General features: G+C 30.1%; 3 protein-coding genes across 5 annotated transcripts; 2 read left to right on the forward strand and 1 right to left on the reverse strand.

The window, feature by feature from the left end:
- The first annotated feature begins 1,781 nt into the window (after positions 1 to 1,781).
- Positions 1,782 to 6,163, forward strand: LOC101259121 (putative Myb family transcription factor At1g14600). Of its 2 annotated transcripts, none has more exons than XM_026028572.2 (5): positions 1,782 to 1,993; positions 2,722 to 2,798; positions 4,433 to 4,503; positions 4,934 to 5,033; positions 5,308 to 5,608. In XM_026028572.2, the coding sequence occupies exons 1-5, from the start codon at positions 1,834 to 1,836 to the stop codon at positions 5,500 to 5,502; spliced, it is 603 nt and encodes a 200-aa protein (XP_025884357.1). In that variant the 5' UTR covers positions 1,782 to 1,833; the 3' UTR covers positions 5,503 to 5,608. The 2 variants fall into 2 exon arrangements, with proteins under 2 accessions (XP_025884357.1, XP_004251553.1); XM_004251505.5 differs by lacking the exon at positions 5,308 to 5,608 and adding an exon at positions 5,909 to 6,163 and having other exon boundaries at positions 1,785 to 1,993.
- Positions 6,164 to 6,883: 720 nt separating this feature from the next.
- LOC101259405 (reticulon-like protein B8) lies at positions 6,884 to 11,350 on the reverse strand. 2 transcript variants are annotated; one of them, XM_004251506.5, is made up of 6 exons: positions 11,183 to 11,350; positions 9,755 to 9,956; positions 9,494 to 9,674; positions 8,309 to 8,447; positions 7,670 to 7,739; positions 6,884 to 7,271 (listed from the first exon to the last, which is right to left on the reverse strand). In XM_004251506.5, exons 2-6 carry the CDS (start codon positions 9,936 to 9,938, stop codon positions 7,102 to 7,104), a joined length of 744 nt encoding a protein of 247 aa, XP_004251554.2. In that variant the 5' UTR covers positions 9,939 to 9,956; positions 11,183 to 11,350; the 3' UTR covers positions 6,884 to 7,101. The 2 variants fall into 2 exon arrangements, with proteins under 2 accessions (XP_004251554.2, XP_069148445.1); XM_069292344.1 differs by having other exon boundaries at positions 9,755 to 10,025; positions 11,183 to 11,271.
- Positions 11,351 to 14,076: 2,726 nt separating this feature from the next.
- Positions 14,077 to 16,502, forward strand: LOC101249539 (polygalacturonase-like). The gene is made up of 4 exons (XM_004253299.5): positions 14,077 to 14,274; positions 14,747 to 15,046; positions 15,145 to 15,660; positions 16,118 to 16,502. Exons 1-4 carry the CDS (start codon positions 14,146 to 14,148, stop codon positions 16,382 to 16,384), a joined length of 1,212 nt encoding a protein of 403 aa, XP_004253347.1. The 5' UTR covers positions 14,077 to 14,145; the 3' UTR covers positions 16,385 to 16,502.
- Positions 16,503 to 16,909: the final 407 nt, after the last annotated feature.

Consider the following 16,909-nt stretch of genomic DNA (forward strand, 5'->3'; position numbering starts at 1 on the left):
AATATTTTCCATTAAAGCAAAAAAATCTATCAAATATAAATTTTTTTATCTTTTTTTTATTAGATCTCACTCATGAAATTACGTCGGTACTGTTATTGTTGTTGTATCAATATAATTTTATTTATCATACTAATATGTTGTCCGTTTATTTTTTAGCAAAGTTTACTTCTTAATTCAACTTGTAATTACTATATATTGAAAAAATTAGCGATAAATAGTTCATAATTAATAGTAATTTGTTGCTTAAATATATGTGATTTTGTCACGAATTTTAACTCGTAGTGCTTCATTAATTCTATACACAAATGATATGATTACCGATGGAATAACAAAAATATTATGTTAGTTATGATCTATTTAACGAAAAATTAGTAATTCTTTTTTGAAATATATAGATGAAGTAACAAAAATATTATGTTAGCTACAATCTATTTAACGAAAAATTAGTAAATTTTGTTATGAAATATATATAGAGCAATAAAATTAGATGACACTAATTGTAGTTAGGTTTCTATATGCAATCATTTATTAATTATCGTGCCTAAACTGTACTATATATATTTAATATCGTAGTAATAATTTTTATGACTTCAAACATAAATGGCATTATGTTTTTTTTTTAAAAAAAATTAAAATTAATTAGATTATTAAAAGCATTCCTTAAATAACATATTTCAAGTTAGTATATAGTTTGGGATATATGCCAATTGTAATTATGATTTTTGTAAGATTTATTTGACTAAGTTCTTTTCGATATCAAGAAAATTATGATTGCATTATACATTTTTCCATCTTAAGAAATAAGGTATAATATTACTTATTATATATTATCACTATATAAAAGGATCTTTTGTGTATAATCCTACGTGATATCAAATGTTATCAGTTTAGGTACGTAAACCAAATAATACAATGCAAGCAAAAGTTCCTAGATTCAAAGTATTTTTTTTTGTATTATCAGCCGTGCAATTTAATTGAGTATATAAATATGTATAATAGGGTTTAAAAGGGTCATACATATAAATCATCAAGATTTGTGATGGAATGAAATAATAATCGATAAAATTTCAATAAATCATCAATTTGAACCTTTAAAAAAAAAACACTAGTAGACGAGTTTTCCCCTTTTATAATAAGATATAAAATCTGTTCAATCGAATTTTTAAAATTAATCTATTTTGAGAAGTGCTTTTGGTTAGCGGTTTCTTTTTTATTAATAATAAATTTATTTTTGAAAAAATACTTTTAAACAATAATTATTATTTAAAAAAATACTTATGATCGATATTTCAAAACAAGATATAAAATTTGTTCAATCAAACTTTTAAAATTAACCTATTTTGAAAAGTGCTTTTGGTTAGCAATTTCTATTTTTATTAATAATAAAAAATACTTTTAAACAGTAATTATTTTTTTAAAAAAATACTTATAACCGATATTTCAAAACAAATACCAAACATCATATAAGAATTTGAGAAATAGAAAAAGGGGTTACACATGCAATCCATTATAGTTTATAAATAACCTTTTGACAAAGTCACTTTACAAAAGATTATTATTATTATTATTATTATTATTATTATTATTATTATTATTATTATTATTATTATTTCCATTATAGTTTTTTTTTTTATTTCCTTTTCAATTTTTTTTTTGTTGTGAGGGAAATTCAAGATAGAAATGACAAGGAATTAGAGGATGTTTCCTAAAGTCCACACAAACCAAAAAAAGTCCATAATCTCATACCCCTCTCTTTATATAATTTGTTTATTTCCTCTTTTCTACACAACATATATAATATATTAAATTCATGTTATAATATAAGGTTTTGAGATGATGGAAATATTCTTAATGTCACAAGAAATGATGAGAAAATCCAAAAAAATGAAGGAAGTTAGAAAATACAAGAAATCATTAGCTCCACGTTTAAGATGGACTCCACAACTTCATCATCTCTTTATTCAATCTGTTCAAAATCTTGGTGGAAGAAATAGTAAGTTCTTTTTTTTTTACAAATAATAATTAGAATATAGTTTTAAAACTTTTTTCCTCTATATATTCTATAGTAATAAGCAAAGAAATTCTTGAAAAATTTTATGTGGTTTTTTCTTAATAGAAAATTAATTAATCGTGGAAAACAGATTCAGAATTTGAATTTTATGAATTAGAGAAGTTTATTGTTGTAGTAGATTATATGTTATTTGAAATATATTGATGGAAGAAATAGTAAGTATTTCTCGCAAAGAAAATAAATTCATTCTTTTTGTGTTTTTTCTCGGATTTAGAAGTAACCTAAAAATAAAAAAAGGAGGGTGGGGTTGCATGGATTGAGCAGAGACGAATTCAGAATATAACAATTATGTTTAAACTGATCGATATAATCTTATTATTATTATATGTGTATAGGTACACAAATCAACAAATTCAGAATCTAAACTTAATGATTTCAACCTAGAAATGTTTTAGCAATGAACTCATGCACTTACACGATTATGTGTTTAGAATCAAATATTTATTACTATATAAAGTGTATGTATTATCGTGTATCTGAAAATAATCGATTCAGATGAACCTATAGCATAAAAGCTTTGTCCGCTTCTCTATACATATAGTTTAAGCGAAAAAATAATAATTAGTTAGTTGAATACATAGAATTTGCTCTAAATCCGCTTCGATTTTTGATTTAGTGATTATTATTTTTTGCTTTGTATTTTTTGATAGAAGCAACACCAAAGAGAATTGTGCAAATGATGGCCATAAAGGGATTGAAGATTTCTCATGTTAAAAGTCATCTCCAGGTACTATATATCTAACTTACCCTACCTAGATATTAGTTACTAATAATAATTATCGAAATTTCTGTATTTACTCGAATGATGCTATAAAAAAATCTTCATTATAAAGTGCTTATATTTGTTTTAACAGTTATCGTTTCGATTCTTTTGAAAATTTAATTATCAGGGAGAGTACACTCTTATTTATTTTATTATATTTTAAATTTATCTCAGCACGTACCAGCTTGATTCTTTTTTTTTCCCGAAAGATTAATTCAATTTCTTATAAATCTTGTACCCTAATTAGTAACTCTAATATTCCAATTGCACAATAAATTAAATTAAATTAAAATAAATATATATCATGCCTATTGGAGCTAGGTCTATGAAGACATATAGATTGGTCCAAACATGTAATTAAATTTGTGGTAGAATTTTGCATAATATGTTTGATTTAAATAAATATACAACTAGGTTAGGTATATATCATGCTAGCCATAGAAGTTTTAAAATTATTGATTGACTACAATAAAAATAAAAAGGAAAAATGTCTGATATACCTCTCAATTTTGTCATTTGGAGCTGATATATCTCTCGTTATAAAAGAGGCTCATATATTGCCCTTACCGTTATATAAACGGCTCACATATACCCCCGCCGTTACAAAATGGCTCACATATACCTCTGCCGTTACAAAATGGCTCACATATATCTTTCATTTAACGGAAGTTAAAAAATTAGTTTTAAATTTATATTTAGTACTTCTAATTTTTTGAAATAAATTATTTAGGGGTATATATGATTCTTCTATCAAAGTTCAAGGTATATTTTAATTTTTTTCATACATAAATTATTTTTTGACTTCTTTTATTATAATTTTGTTTTGAGTTTCTTATTCTTATTTTGTTTTTTTCTTTCATTCCTTAGTTTAATTTTTTTTGTGTGTATTGTAATTTAATTTCGTATTCGAAGAAAAGAATTGGTCATCTACAATAAGTTTTACAAGAATATTAGTGAAACATAAATAAATTTGATTATCAAAATAATAATTATAAATTAGTCATTGAAACAAAAATAAGTCAAAAAAATATGTTTGACGAGGATTAAATTTACTCATATGAGATTATATTTTCAAGAAAAAAATAATAAAAATTTAGATTAATTTTTTTTTCAATTCCATTAGAGGAAAAGGGTATATATGAGCCATTTGTTTACGAGTAAGGGTATATATGAGTCACTTTCATAACAAGGGTTATATCAGCTCTAAATGACAAAGTTGAGGATATATTAGACCCTTTTCCCAAAATAAAATATTCTATCGCTAATTTATTGCTAAATATATTTTGTTGGACCCAAGACCCGGCCCGGATATTTCATAACTGTTTCATTCGAAAGGCAGGCCAGGGGGATTAACGATACTATATTGGTTTCATCGCCCCCCAGCAGATCGAATGCTACGAAGAATTTTTTTGATAGTTCATTGATGTTTTGTGCTAATTCGTTACTAAATAGGATTACAACAATTTTCTTGAACCTAGCTATGGTCTCTTATGAAATTTGTATAACTCAAATTAAAAGTTTTTTACATATTTTTGTGATTTTATAATAAGTCTAATTACTAGTTACTAATTATAATTATAATTAATTATGAAAATCAGATGTATAGAAACATGAGGGAGCATCCAAGCCTCCATGTTGTGATGCAAGATTTCAATTTGTCTTCACCAATGTAAGTACTCTTATCTGAGCTCATTTATATTGTCGGTTTCGAGTTCGAAATAATAAATATAGAGTTATCGAGGGTTATTGAAAATTAAACAACCTTTTTATCTTATACAATAAGGTTAATTGAGACAGTATATTTTAAATTCTTAAAATCGTACTTACAAAATTATACTAGATTTATTGTTGTAATTTCCATTTGATAATGTAGAGGTTATAATATAAGTCGAAAAATTATATTATACATAGAATTAAGTTATTTTTCATGTATTTATAATAGGCGTAGAATTCATTTGACTTCCTCGTATATTTACTTCTTTCTGTTTTAAATTTTGTTAACGAGAATCATGACTATCTATCAGTATTACTGAATTCGATCAAATTCGTAACTGATATTCTAACTCCGGCGTTCCGTAATCTTTATATCCTTTTTTCAGGCACGTGTCAAAAATATTAGGAGAACATGCTCAAAATAGTAGAAAACAGAAAGAATCTGGAAGCCAAAATGGTGAAAATATACATTATAATGATTTCCAGGTAAATAATTTTCTAAAATATTATTTGTTAATTTTAACAGTTTATTTATTTTATTTATCAAGTTACCTATTATTTCCTTTCTACAAATTTATATGTCACACTTTTATTTTTAATCGATCCAACAAAATATCATCATAGTCGATAATTGTTCGTAAAAATAGGATAAGTAGCCTTATAGATAATGAGAAATTTACGTAAATCTCACTAGTTTAGGAGCTAATTATTTAGATATACTTTAGTTTGCAATTTTACTGATGTCTCCAGGTACGTTCAGATACAGGTATCTCAGAAACATGTCAAATCTAGGTGTAATTTGTTCTATATACATGGTATCCAAGTGGATTCACATACATCCGGGACACATAGTAAATCTCAATCTCCACTCTCCCATTTATCTGGTATCTCATATACATACGAGTCACACCATATACATACAAAAAAATACAAATATTTAGCGTATCTAGTTTGATTCGCATGTATATGCTAGATATGTATGAAACACTCCACATGCATACAAAACATGTATCTGTATTTAGTGTAATTCATATATATCTATACAAATTTTTTTCGCGTCTCTCTCTAGTCTCGCTCATCTCTCTCCATAATTTTGTGTATCTGATAGCAAAATACAAGTATCTAAATGTAAGATACGTAAGAAACTCTTGACTAATGATAAGATACACAATACGTATTTTGAAATTATCTGTAATACTAGTATATCTGATAGTAAAGCATATTAGTATAACACCTATATATTGTTCAGTGTATATAAATTAAATCCTAACAATTATAATTACTTTATAATTAGTCATGATTTAATTGTATAAATATCTTTTACAAATGTTATGCATATTTTAATTTATTTAAATTTCCAGGAAGTAGAAGGAAGTTTAAGTAGTGGAATGACAAAGGAGGAAGAAGAAGATAATGATGGTGAAATATATGAGTATAGAGAAACTAGTACTCAAATTAACCTAGATTTAACTCTCTCTTAATCATTATTTTAATTTTTAATTAATTAATTATGTGACTATATAATTAAATAGTCCCCTAGCTAGTTGATATTTACCATTTTTCTTATGTTTATGTACATTATCATTATAATAATAGAACTAAGCATTTATAAATTATAATCGTGTTGTTCGAATCAACATGTACGTACTTTTACTGATATTGTAAGAGACTTAGCTTGCTATCTATCACCAGCATAGATTCGAGCTTTGGATAGATGGAAAGAAACCATCTAACATTTTTGCTTCTGATGAAATTTAATCATGTCCGGAATATTTAAGAGAAAAGAAACGTTGTATCAAATTGAAGAAATAATCAAACACTCAATCCTTACATTTCAATTTGTGAGAATACATATTTAGACACGAAATTTAAGAAAATAAGAAATAAGCACGGTTGAAAATTATGGTTTTAAACATCCTACGAAGTTTTCGAGGCTATGCAAACATGTCAATTGACTATACAATAAGAAGTTTACCGTTCAAATGTAAGCTCATGTCGTTCTTTTTTAAACAGACTATGATGAAATTTAATATTTTAGTCTGAATTCAATTTTACCTATGCTGATAAAACTACCATAAGCAAAAAAACTCATTTTCATCCCAAATTCCCAGTGAAACACAGCAACTTCTTCAAAAACTACCATTCATTCCTTTTTTTTTTTTGGGTCATAACCGTGGCGTCTGAGTGAGCTTGCACACGGCTTAACTAATTCCATGGGATACCAGCAATAGTTACTAGGTAACTCTATTTTCCGAGGGTGGGACAGATGAGAAGAAATCACTTGAAACCTCATAGTGATCAACTCATTTCGTCGACCACTGGACGTTCACATATACTTTCTGCAAAATTCAATTTATTTTCAAATGCCAAACTTCAATCGAAGTACCTGCAACATTTACACGACGAGATGACCTACAGTTCAATACCTCGTCGATTAATCCTAAGCATACATACAGCAATGTGTTGCCTAAGCACGAAAACGAGTTTCATATTTGATCTCTGCATACAGGCTAATGTTTTTTCTCCACGAGTTTACCTTCAGTAAATTGAAGATTTATTCAACCTTCTTTCCCCTGAAGCTGCCTCGCGGTAGTCTGCTGAGGACACCAGAATCCAGCTTCTTGTAATGGCCTTGAAGCTTATCGAGGGCACTGTAAACGAAACCATCAACTTCATCTTCATATCTTTCGTATAGCACTGGTAGAGTGTGAGCAGCGATGAAACCTTATAAACAGTCAAAATTCAAAGTATAGTCAAGACAACGTCCTTTAATAGTTGTAATGAAAACAGCAATGTAAGAGCGGAATTTTTTCTAATGGTATGATTAAACTTACTGTCTTTCTCCCTCTTCCGTAGCCTTTGTTTCATATGATATTATCAAGGATCCGCCTTATATTTCCAACACTAACTAGTACTACTTTTAAAACATCTGATCTTGTTTGTCAAAGGACTCTATATTCTACTTATCACCGTCTTAAACGTTCCAGATAACGAGTTTATATTCGTATATTAGACAGCTTCATAACAGTATGAAATTGCTATCTGGAAATGAAATCATCTCCCGGTTTGATACTGAAAGAATAAACTGTAGTACGCTATCATGAAAATGAGAGATCGCTTACCAATATACAGAACAGTCAAGAAGTTGCACCAGGTTCCGATCATACCAGCAGCCCACAAGCTCAGTATAACCTATGACAAACCCGAAGACATAAAAAAAAACGAAGAGCAAGAGATTTCAGGGAGACAGGCAACCCGCAAGAGTCTTTTATGAGGGGGGGGTGGGGGGATGTCAAACAGCTGCAAGAAAATTTAGTGATCGGAGCATAGAATTTTCGCCTAAGATATGGATCTTAGTCCAAAAATATCACTAGGGATTGTGAAAATAAGTTAGCGAGTATATTGAACAAACAATGTAGAAGACTTGGGATCTCGTAATTGAGTTTAGAAGGGAAACCTATCTCGATTAGCCTATGAAGGCAGACCTAACTCACTTTGCTTTCTATTGCCTGGTGGTCTATGATCGGAAACAGTTCATACTTATGTCACACCTCACCTAGAGAAACGATAATCAAATAAAGCTTACGACATACAAAGAAAGGCTGCAAGATTAATGCCCGCAATAAAAAAAAAAAAGGTAACTTGGAATAGGACCACATAATTCAAATTAAATACTTCATACTTTCTATCATTTTGCGGTAAGCATATCCTTTTTAATAGAATTGATGATATATATGTATGGTTAATGACTTTAAGCATACCACTACGAATTGTTTCAGATTACCGCCCAAGGCAGCATCTTGAAGGAAGCCCAAACCATGGTTTAATTCAGTGCCAATTCTCTTGGCAATATTGATGAAGAGGTCTTCAGGTAAGACAACACGAGGAACCGTAGGAGACCTGTTGCCATAGAATGTAACTGCCGTTAATTTGATTCAAGAATGTGATATAGCACACAAATTAGAACAACAAAGTACAAAAAGAGAACATTGCTTTAGAAAATATACAATCTCCACTACAGGTCAGTCTTTTACGCCAGATAAATTCCGAATTAGGTATTACCAAATGGACCATGACTGAGACCTTATGGTTCTCAACCCACCTCATTAACCACTAGGCCACACCCTAGGGTACGTTGGGAGTCACATTTAATAGTACTTGGATATAATATTTATAAAGTTCAGGGATCTATTAGGTAGAAAAATGTTAAAGTATCAGCAACTAGCTGCTAAAAAATGGACAGTCTTTGGGAGACATCATTCAACACTTATTTGTTCGCAACTTTGCATTTTGATATCCTTAAATATTCAACACTTCTGCGTGTTAGGAGAAAAATAATGCCTAGTACTTTATAGTTTATAGAAATGACTTCTTATTTTGTGATACAATGTAAGCAGACTGTATTGTCAAAGGCTTATAGCACCTGAAATATTACATAAATAACTCTGGTTATTTTCTCCCTTAAAAGGATCATCGAAGAAAAAACGAAAAAAGAACAACAAACATGGAGGAAATATCCTATATGAAAGAATGTGAATATTCAACCTAAACCTTGACCGAATGAGTTAAGTAACACGATATATTGTAGCTTTAAAATTAAAACCAAACGGAGGCCTTTATATGCAATGTGACAATGTCAGACATTATTATTACCAACAACAACATACCCAATGAAATTCCACGAAGTGCAATCTGGGGAGGGTAAAGTGTACGCAGACCTTACCCCTACCTCTACCTCGTGAAGGTAGAAAGACTATTTTCGAAAGACCCTCAGCTCAAGTGAAGCAAATCAAAGTAGTAATGAAAAGGAAAAAGTGGCAGTGAAGAAAACATGGAAACTAATAGGACATAGTGTACAACATAGACGCAAGGGACAATAACATCAACAAAATAGTGTGATTACTGAAATATAATAAGCAACAGATGGTGACAGATAATAAAGGTACCTGTTTATTACCCCAGAAGCATTTTTCAACAGAAACTGCGCGATCAGACCAAAGGACAGACCAAAGCACAGAAGTGAAAGAAAATTGTAGTTAAGCCACTCGAATAGCACCCAGATGGCAGTAGCACTGATTAAAACGCCGGCTGAAATTTTCTTGTTTCTCCACAACATGCTATCAGCCGCTACAAATCCGAGGAAATGTATTCAGTATTGGTATACAGCCACAACGAGATAAAGACGATAATGTATAAAAATACCGTACATTTGCCTCCACCTAAACAGTGGTGGATTGGTTTTTGACGTCCAAATAGCCTATTGAATTGAGCACTAACAGAGCTTTCACTTTCGTCTTGAAAAAATGACGTAGCTTTGTGTTTCAGCTCACCCTCAGAAATAGAGTCCATGATGTTGTTCAAAAGATTCTCAGCTGTTATTCCTTCCGGCATTTTGTTCTTTCTTTTTTTCTTTGGACACATACGAAGCTAAGTCAGTCATCAGAAGAATAACACACAGCACAAAGTCATTATGGAAATCTGCAAGATTCATGTAGACCAAATACTGGTAAATCATGTTGCTCGGACTCTCCAAAAATGTTGTCCCAAAATACACTACTTTTGGAGGATCTAATGCACACTTGTCAATATTTTTTGAAGAGTCCAAGCAACATCGTCAACAACCAAAGAAAATAAGCTTTTGGTAAGTAATATATCAAAGTAGTAGAATACTGAACAAGAACACAAATCATATATTAGCATTACAAAATAAAAAGGTACCTCAGAAGAAATAATGGAGAATAGGCTCATAATATTAAAGAACGGAGCAATCCGAAAGGAAACTAAGAAGTTTGCAAACATGAATACACACACACACAGCAAGAAGAGAAGCCTAAAACTCATCAGAAAATCCGTGTCTTCCAGAGAAGCAACAAGTCATACAGGATTAATCCCCAAACATAACACAGGAAATCTACTGACTGTACGAAATCACACGACTAGTCACATTCCAAAAGCACTTATCAGTTTCTATAGCTTAGCTTAGACAGCATAAATTCTTTATTTGCTATGATAAATGGTACTCCTCCATCTGAAACAGAACGCGGAAAATCTGATTTGGTATTGATATAAATATCAATAGAACCAAAAACCTCATATGTACACTAAAATTTATCAAAAGGCAACGAGATAAAGAACGACAAATTATCACTCAACCCCCAACCATGGTGTTCAAGCCAGCTTGCGCGCACCTCGACTAACAACAACAACAACAGATACCCCAAATTGGAACAAATCACCTAGTATTTCATCTCGGTTAGGATTTAAACCCGAGACCTCATGGTACTCAACCCAATTCATTAACCACTACACCACACCCTAGTTTGCAACCCCCAATCTACTTATATTGGTTCAATTTTCTTCATAACGTAAACCTTTTTCTTAGGCAATTCTCACCTAATCCTAGTTTTTCCTAGGGGACAGATCAAAAAGATCTAATCTTTCTTGACTATCCAACATAATTAACCAATTTCCATTACAAAAGTTAAAACTTTTCAAAGAATCATGATGGTACCCCACTAATTATTTTTTCCACAATTTTCTAAAACACACAAAATGTAAAGAACAAATCACAACAATGGAACCATAAAATCAAAAACCCAAAAGGGAAAAATGAAGAGTAAATGAAAAAGACTAACCTTTATCAAGAATTATAAACCCAAAGTACTCAAAACTGGAGAAACTAGCAAAGAAAATAAAAAATTGTGTCTTTTTTAATCATGAAGATATTATGTTCTTGGGTTTTTGGTCATTTTGAAATTTCTTCACCCACCCCCTCAACCCCCACCCCACATGAATTCCATGATAATTTTTTATATATACCATTTATCAAATATTTATATATAAATATATTTAGTTATTTGATTAATGTATACTTATTTAATATGGAGTCCATTAAGGTGAAGTATTCTATATAAAAACTATATACTCCAAATATTTTAATTTAGATCTTTAATTAAATTTAAAAGAATATTAGAAATTTCGACAATGGCAGAATCAAGTGATGTCAAAAGGTTCTAGGTTATTTAATACATTTGATTGGTTGATACTTCTTTAATACTATTCAAACACTTTCGATTGGTTGATACATGTTGATTTTCTGTTACGATAAGTTGATAAAACAATAATCGATTGCCTTGAATAAATTACATGATATATATATATATATATATAAACCATTTTGGTCTTCTTTTTAAAATTTGTTGTTTTTAAAATCCATAAACATAATATTAGAGATTGATTTAATAAATTTGTATAAATTTTTTATTTCAACCACATACTCACATATGTCATTTTCACAAAGGACGCAATTTTTTCTTATGTTATATTATTGAAGTGTGAATCACGTGGAATTATGAATATTGTTGTAGAAAAGGTTAAAAATACCCTTAAACTATCTGAAATAACTCATATATATCCTTAAACCATATTTTTGGCTCAAAATTATCTTTCCCGTCAAACTATTGAGTCAAAAATGCCCTTTTGATTAACGAAAATTATTAAATGTCATGTGGATGCAACGTGAATGCCACATGGTACCTCAATAGATTTCCACTGCCACATAGACTAAAAGAAAAAGGGTCAAAAGTACCCTTAAACTATCCGAAATAGCTCATATTTATTCTTAAACTATATTTCGGCTAAAAATTATCCTTGCCGTCAAACAATTGGGTCAAAAGTGACCTTCTTATTGGCGAAAGTTGTTAAATGACACGTGTGAAAATATTAAGCCAACTTTTAAGGGAATACATAGTCCATCTGTTTGCTCTGACTCTGCTTCTGCTCCCGCCGTCGTTGCTTCGTCTTCTTAATTGATTTAATTTTTTGAGTAATATCGTAACTTCAAGTTATATTTTTTTCACACGATCTTTGCATTTACGAATTTTCTTACTCAATTACTAAATCGATTTTTGTATGTATCATTTAAAATCTATAAATTTATGATTTCAGTTATATCGATTTTTTTTCAACTTGCAAATATAACTTGATTATGACCGAAAAACGAATAGAAAAATACCAAATCAAATCAAATTTATTTGAGTTCGAATTAAATCACATCATACTTTTCAAAATCAAAAATAAAATTTTCTAGTGTTAGAACTTTGAGTGTTAATTATGTTATAGTTTCCATTATTATTATATACATATATTATTTGGTATGGTTCAACACTTTTTCAATTAACTTTATCAAATAAAAATCTTCTCTAATTATTCAACATATAATTACAAAAATATATAAAAACTGTCGATTTTATTCAAAAAAAATCTAAAATTTAATTCAATACAATTCAGTTCGATCGGTTAAATCAATTTTTTATAAACCATTGACACCCCTACCTACACCCTCAAATTCTACCCCGACCATCCCAACAAGTCACAAATATATAGGTATATACAAACCACAAACCAAATATAAATACTCTAAATTTTCTTTTTTTTTTTGGTAAGATTATTATTTATATAACTTCCACAATAATGTGTTTGTAGTTTTTTTTTTAAAAAAAAATTAAGGATATTCTCGGAAAGAAATACAAAAATAAAGATGTTAGACTAAAGAAAAAATCTAGACTATCAAAATTGTCCAAACAAGAAGAAGCTCAAAGACAACTGTTACAGTCGTTAAAAAATTGGACATAAGTTTATAGACTATCGTGTCTCAAAGGAGGACAAGAAATCCAAATATATCATGAGGGGTTAACGAGATTGACTTTATGCAATATGCGCTTTGAATGCAATTTACTAGAAAATTTCAAGAAATAGTAATTTCATATTTCAAAATAATACGCGAAAAATTATTTTCTATTGTACTTTTAAACCAAGTAAAACAGGAAAGTGAAGAATCATAGTATCTTAGTTGGTTACATGAATCCTCATGCACTTCACTGGTGAACGTTCGATTTTCCACCATAGAATCCCCTCCATGTTACCCTATCCCTACCCTAATCCAGTGACAAGAGTCCAATTTTGATTAACGAGTGTCAAAACATAAAGAAGTGAAATCACTTAGAACACAGTGTAATTTTTCGACGTCAAGTATTTTTGACTCCGCCACTGCCCCTATATCTACATTTATGGCAAATCCAAGATTTTCACCAAGAAAGTTCGAAAAATCAAAAATATAGTGTGAGAGATCTGAACTTGAAATTTTTTATGATAAATCTTAAACCTATCAACCACTAAATTGACCTTTAATCTTATATTCCAAGACGTTTAAAATTTTTATAAATAAAATTTAAACATATGTTTAATATATCATATAATTTTTTACAGAAAATGTTCGAGTGAACCCCTCACTACCCTCTAAATCCGCTCCTGTCCTAGCCCTATTTTTTTTTTTTTTAAAAAAAAAAACAAGAAAATTATAAGTGGTAAAATAAATCATTAAAAAAAAAAGAAAAATTTTTTAGACCATATACAACTAATTTTCAACTTCTTCTCCGCAATTCAATCTATGGTTTAAAATAGGTAGAATGTTTCCATTGTGCCAATTTTTTTACACTATAAAAAGGCTTCAACATTCACTTTACAAAATCATAAATTGAAGTATTACTCCAAAATAATTTTAAAAAAAAGAAAAAAATTTAAAAAAAAAGAAAAAAAAATGGATATGAAAATCAAGTTTGTTTATTTTGGATTGGGTGTGTTATTTCTAGCACATTTTGGAGAATCTCAAAATGCAACTTTTGATATAACCAAATATGGTGCCACAGCCAATGCTGATATTAGTGAGGTAAGTCATGCATTTTTTTTTCCTCTCATTATTTTGTTGATTTCAACCTACTTTCATCAAAAAAAAAAAATCACTTTGTTTTTAAACGATGAATAAAATAAGTAAGTTATTACCATCGAAGGATGTGGTCATGTGGCCTAGCTACATTCAGTTGAATCTCATTCGCTTGAAAAGTATAATGCATGAATTAAGACAAAAATGATTATGAATCGTTGAATGTGAGTTACATATATAAAGACAAAATTGTCTTTAGGACATAGATTCAAGTAATATTTTTGAAATACTCCCTTTTATTAATATTTTTGACTCAGTCTCGATCGATGTCTAGCGATTATGAAATGTAAGATTAAGTTTACAATCAAATCACAAAATTTATATGTCTGAGTGTCATATGACATAATCAAATTACACAAAAGTTGATCAGGATATCTTCAAAGCTAATATTATTACAACATTATTATAATGTTTTTAGGCTGTTGGAAAAGCTTTTAAAGAGGCATGTGCATCAACAAGTCCAAGTACAATTGTGATCCCAAAAGGAACATTCCAAATGAACCAAGTGCTATTAGAAGGACCATGCAAAGGCCCTATTGAACTTCAAATTCAAGCCATTTTGAAAGCACCAACAGATCCTAATGCAATTAAAACTGGTGAATGGTTAACAGTAAACAAACTTGATTTCTTCACAATGTCTGGTGGTGGAACACTTGATGGTCAAGGTAAAGAAGCATGGGAATGCAAAAAGTCAAAAAAGTGCACCAAGCTTCCCAATGTAAGTTTCGTGTTTCTGTTCGATCAAACTTTTAAAATCTATTTTTTTCACGAGCAAACGCGTACTAACACTATTTTTGTGTTTTTATTTTGGTGTAGAATTTGAGCTTCAACTCCCTCACAAATTCCATAATCAAGGACATAACAACATTGGATAGCAAAGCATTCCATGTGAATGTTAACCAATGCAAGAACTTAACATTCACCAAATTCAACGTCAGTGCTCCGGCTGATAGCCCGAACACTGATGGAATCCACGTGGCGAGAGCAAGCTCTGTGAATATCACAGAGTCTTCTTTCTCCACGGGAGATGATTGTATCTCCATTGGCGATGAAACGGAACAACTTTACATCACTAAAGTCACTTGTGGACCTGGTCATGGTATTAGTGTTGGTTCCCTTGGTGGAAATCCTGGTGAAAAGCCAGTGGTTGGTGTTTTTGTTAAAAATTGCACTTTAGTTAGCACTGATAATGGTGTTAGGATCAAGACATGGCCTGCTTCACATCCTGGTGTTGTATCTGATATACATTTTGAAGATATCATTGTGCAAAATGTTAGCAACCCTATTGTCATTGATCAAGTTTATTGCCCAAGTGGAAAATGCAACAAAGACGTAAGTATATATCGCTCGATCTACTAGTTCAGATGATTGAGATTTTCACATTCTTTCGCATACTACATGGATACTTTTACAAAAATAACCACTTTTTGCTGCTTTTATTTAAAAACTAGCCACTTTTTTAAAAACTTAGGCCATTGGTCTAAAGTTTTCAAAATGTGTCCCAATGAATTACATTTAATCTATTGTGCATTGTTTTTCTTCTCTTAATAGATATAGTTGACCACTTTATCTAGCTAATTTGCAAAAAGATAACCACTTTTGTCTCGCCAGAGTCAATCGTTTTTCCAACATCAAATCGTTGGTCTAAAGTTCAAAAGCGGCCCTACCCACCCACTATACACATACACACACTATACCTATTATGCATACTCTTACTTACTTATACCTCTAAGTCACACGTACAACGATAACCTTTATATTCGATATTTCACGATCCTTTTTTTTGTAGTTGCCTTCACAAGTGAAGATTAGCAAGGTGTCTATCCAAAACATAAAAGGTACATCAAGAACTCAAAATGCAATCTCACTAACTTGTAGCAAAGGCTCACCATGTGAAGGTGTTGAAGTTGGAGATGTTGACATTTCATATAGTGGTAAAGAAGGGCCAGCAAAATCAAGTTGTGAAAATATTAAGCCAACTTTTAAGGGAAAACAAACTCCAGCTGTTTGTTCAGCTGGTGCTGATGCTCCTGCTCCCGCCGCCGCCGCTTCTTAAATGAATAATTAAAAAAAAATAACGATTTTGAATTAAAAAAAATCTCGATGTTTGAGATTTTTATTGTAAGTTTGATTGATTGAGTTGATGTATGAATTGAAATGTTAAATTTATCGTATGTTTACACATCCTTTTTAAAATATTATTCACTTTAGCCTTTTTAGTATCTTTTACTTCTTTATATTCTAAATCTCGACCGTTTAGATGAAAATTCCGATATTGATTATGATGATCTCATATGATGGTAAACCAAATACAGACACTGTATCTAATTTATACTACTAGAAATCAGTCGATTTTCATCGAATGAATACGTTAGATTAAAAAACACATGTTGAAGATGTTTTTTTGTTTGGACAAAATATCTGCGTTTTCCTGCTTTGGGCTGGTTTGAATTTGAAAATGTACTCATTTTTCCTGCGGGACAAACTGAATACATTGCCAACGTCTTAATGGACGCTCATGAAAAATTTGCACATTTCATTTCAGAAATTTTGAATCACAAAAATTTTATGGAATATATAG

This window comes from Solanum lycopersicum, chromosome 12 (genome assembly GCF_036512215.1).
Source record: "Solanum lycopersicum chromosome 12, SLM_r2.1".
NCBI lineage: Eukaryota > Viridiplantae > Streptophyta > Magnoliopsida > Solanales > Solanaceae > Solanum > Solanum lycopersicum.

Bases quoted from the DNA above. Each gene is read 5' to 3' on its own strand.
- LOC101259121 (XM_026028572.2), top strand. From the start codon at position 1,834: ATGATGGAAATATTCTTAATGTCACAAGAAATGATGAGAAAATCCAAA. The intron at 2,799-4,432 runs GTACTATATATC...TATGAAAATCAG, and splicing joins ATGTTAAAAGTCATCTCCAG to ATGTATAGAAACATGAGGGA. The intron at 4,504-4,933 runs GTAAGTACTCTT...TCCTTTTTTCAG, and splicing joins TTCAATTTGTCTTCACCAAT to GCACGTGTCAAAAATATTAG.
- LOC101259405 (XM_069292344.1), bottom strand. From the start codon at position 9,968: ATGTGTCCAAAGAAAAAAAGAAAGAACAAAATGCCGGAAGGAATAACA. The intron at 9,675-9,754 runs GTACGGTATTTT...TCGGATTTGTAG, and splicing joins CTGTTTAGGTGGAGGCAAAT to CGGCTGATAGCATGTTGTGG. The intron at 7,740-8,308 runs GTATGCTTAAAG...GGTTTGTCATAG, and splicing joins ATCTGAAACAATTCGTAGTG to GTTATACTGAGCTTGTGGGC.
- LOC101249539 (XM_004253299.5), top strand. From the start codon at position 14,146: ATGGATATGAAAATCAAGTTTGTTTATTTTGGATTGGGTGTGTTATTT. The intron at 15,047-15,144 runs GTAAGTTTCGTG...ATTTTGGTGTAG, and splicing joins AGTGCACCAAGCTTCCCAAT to AATTTGAGCTTCAACTCCCT. The intron at 15,661-16,117 runs GTAAGTATATAT...TTTTTTTTGTAG, and splicing joins GTGGAAAATGCAACAAAGAC to TTGCCTTCACAAGTGAAGAT.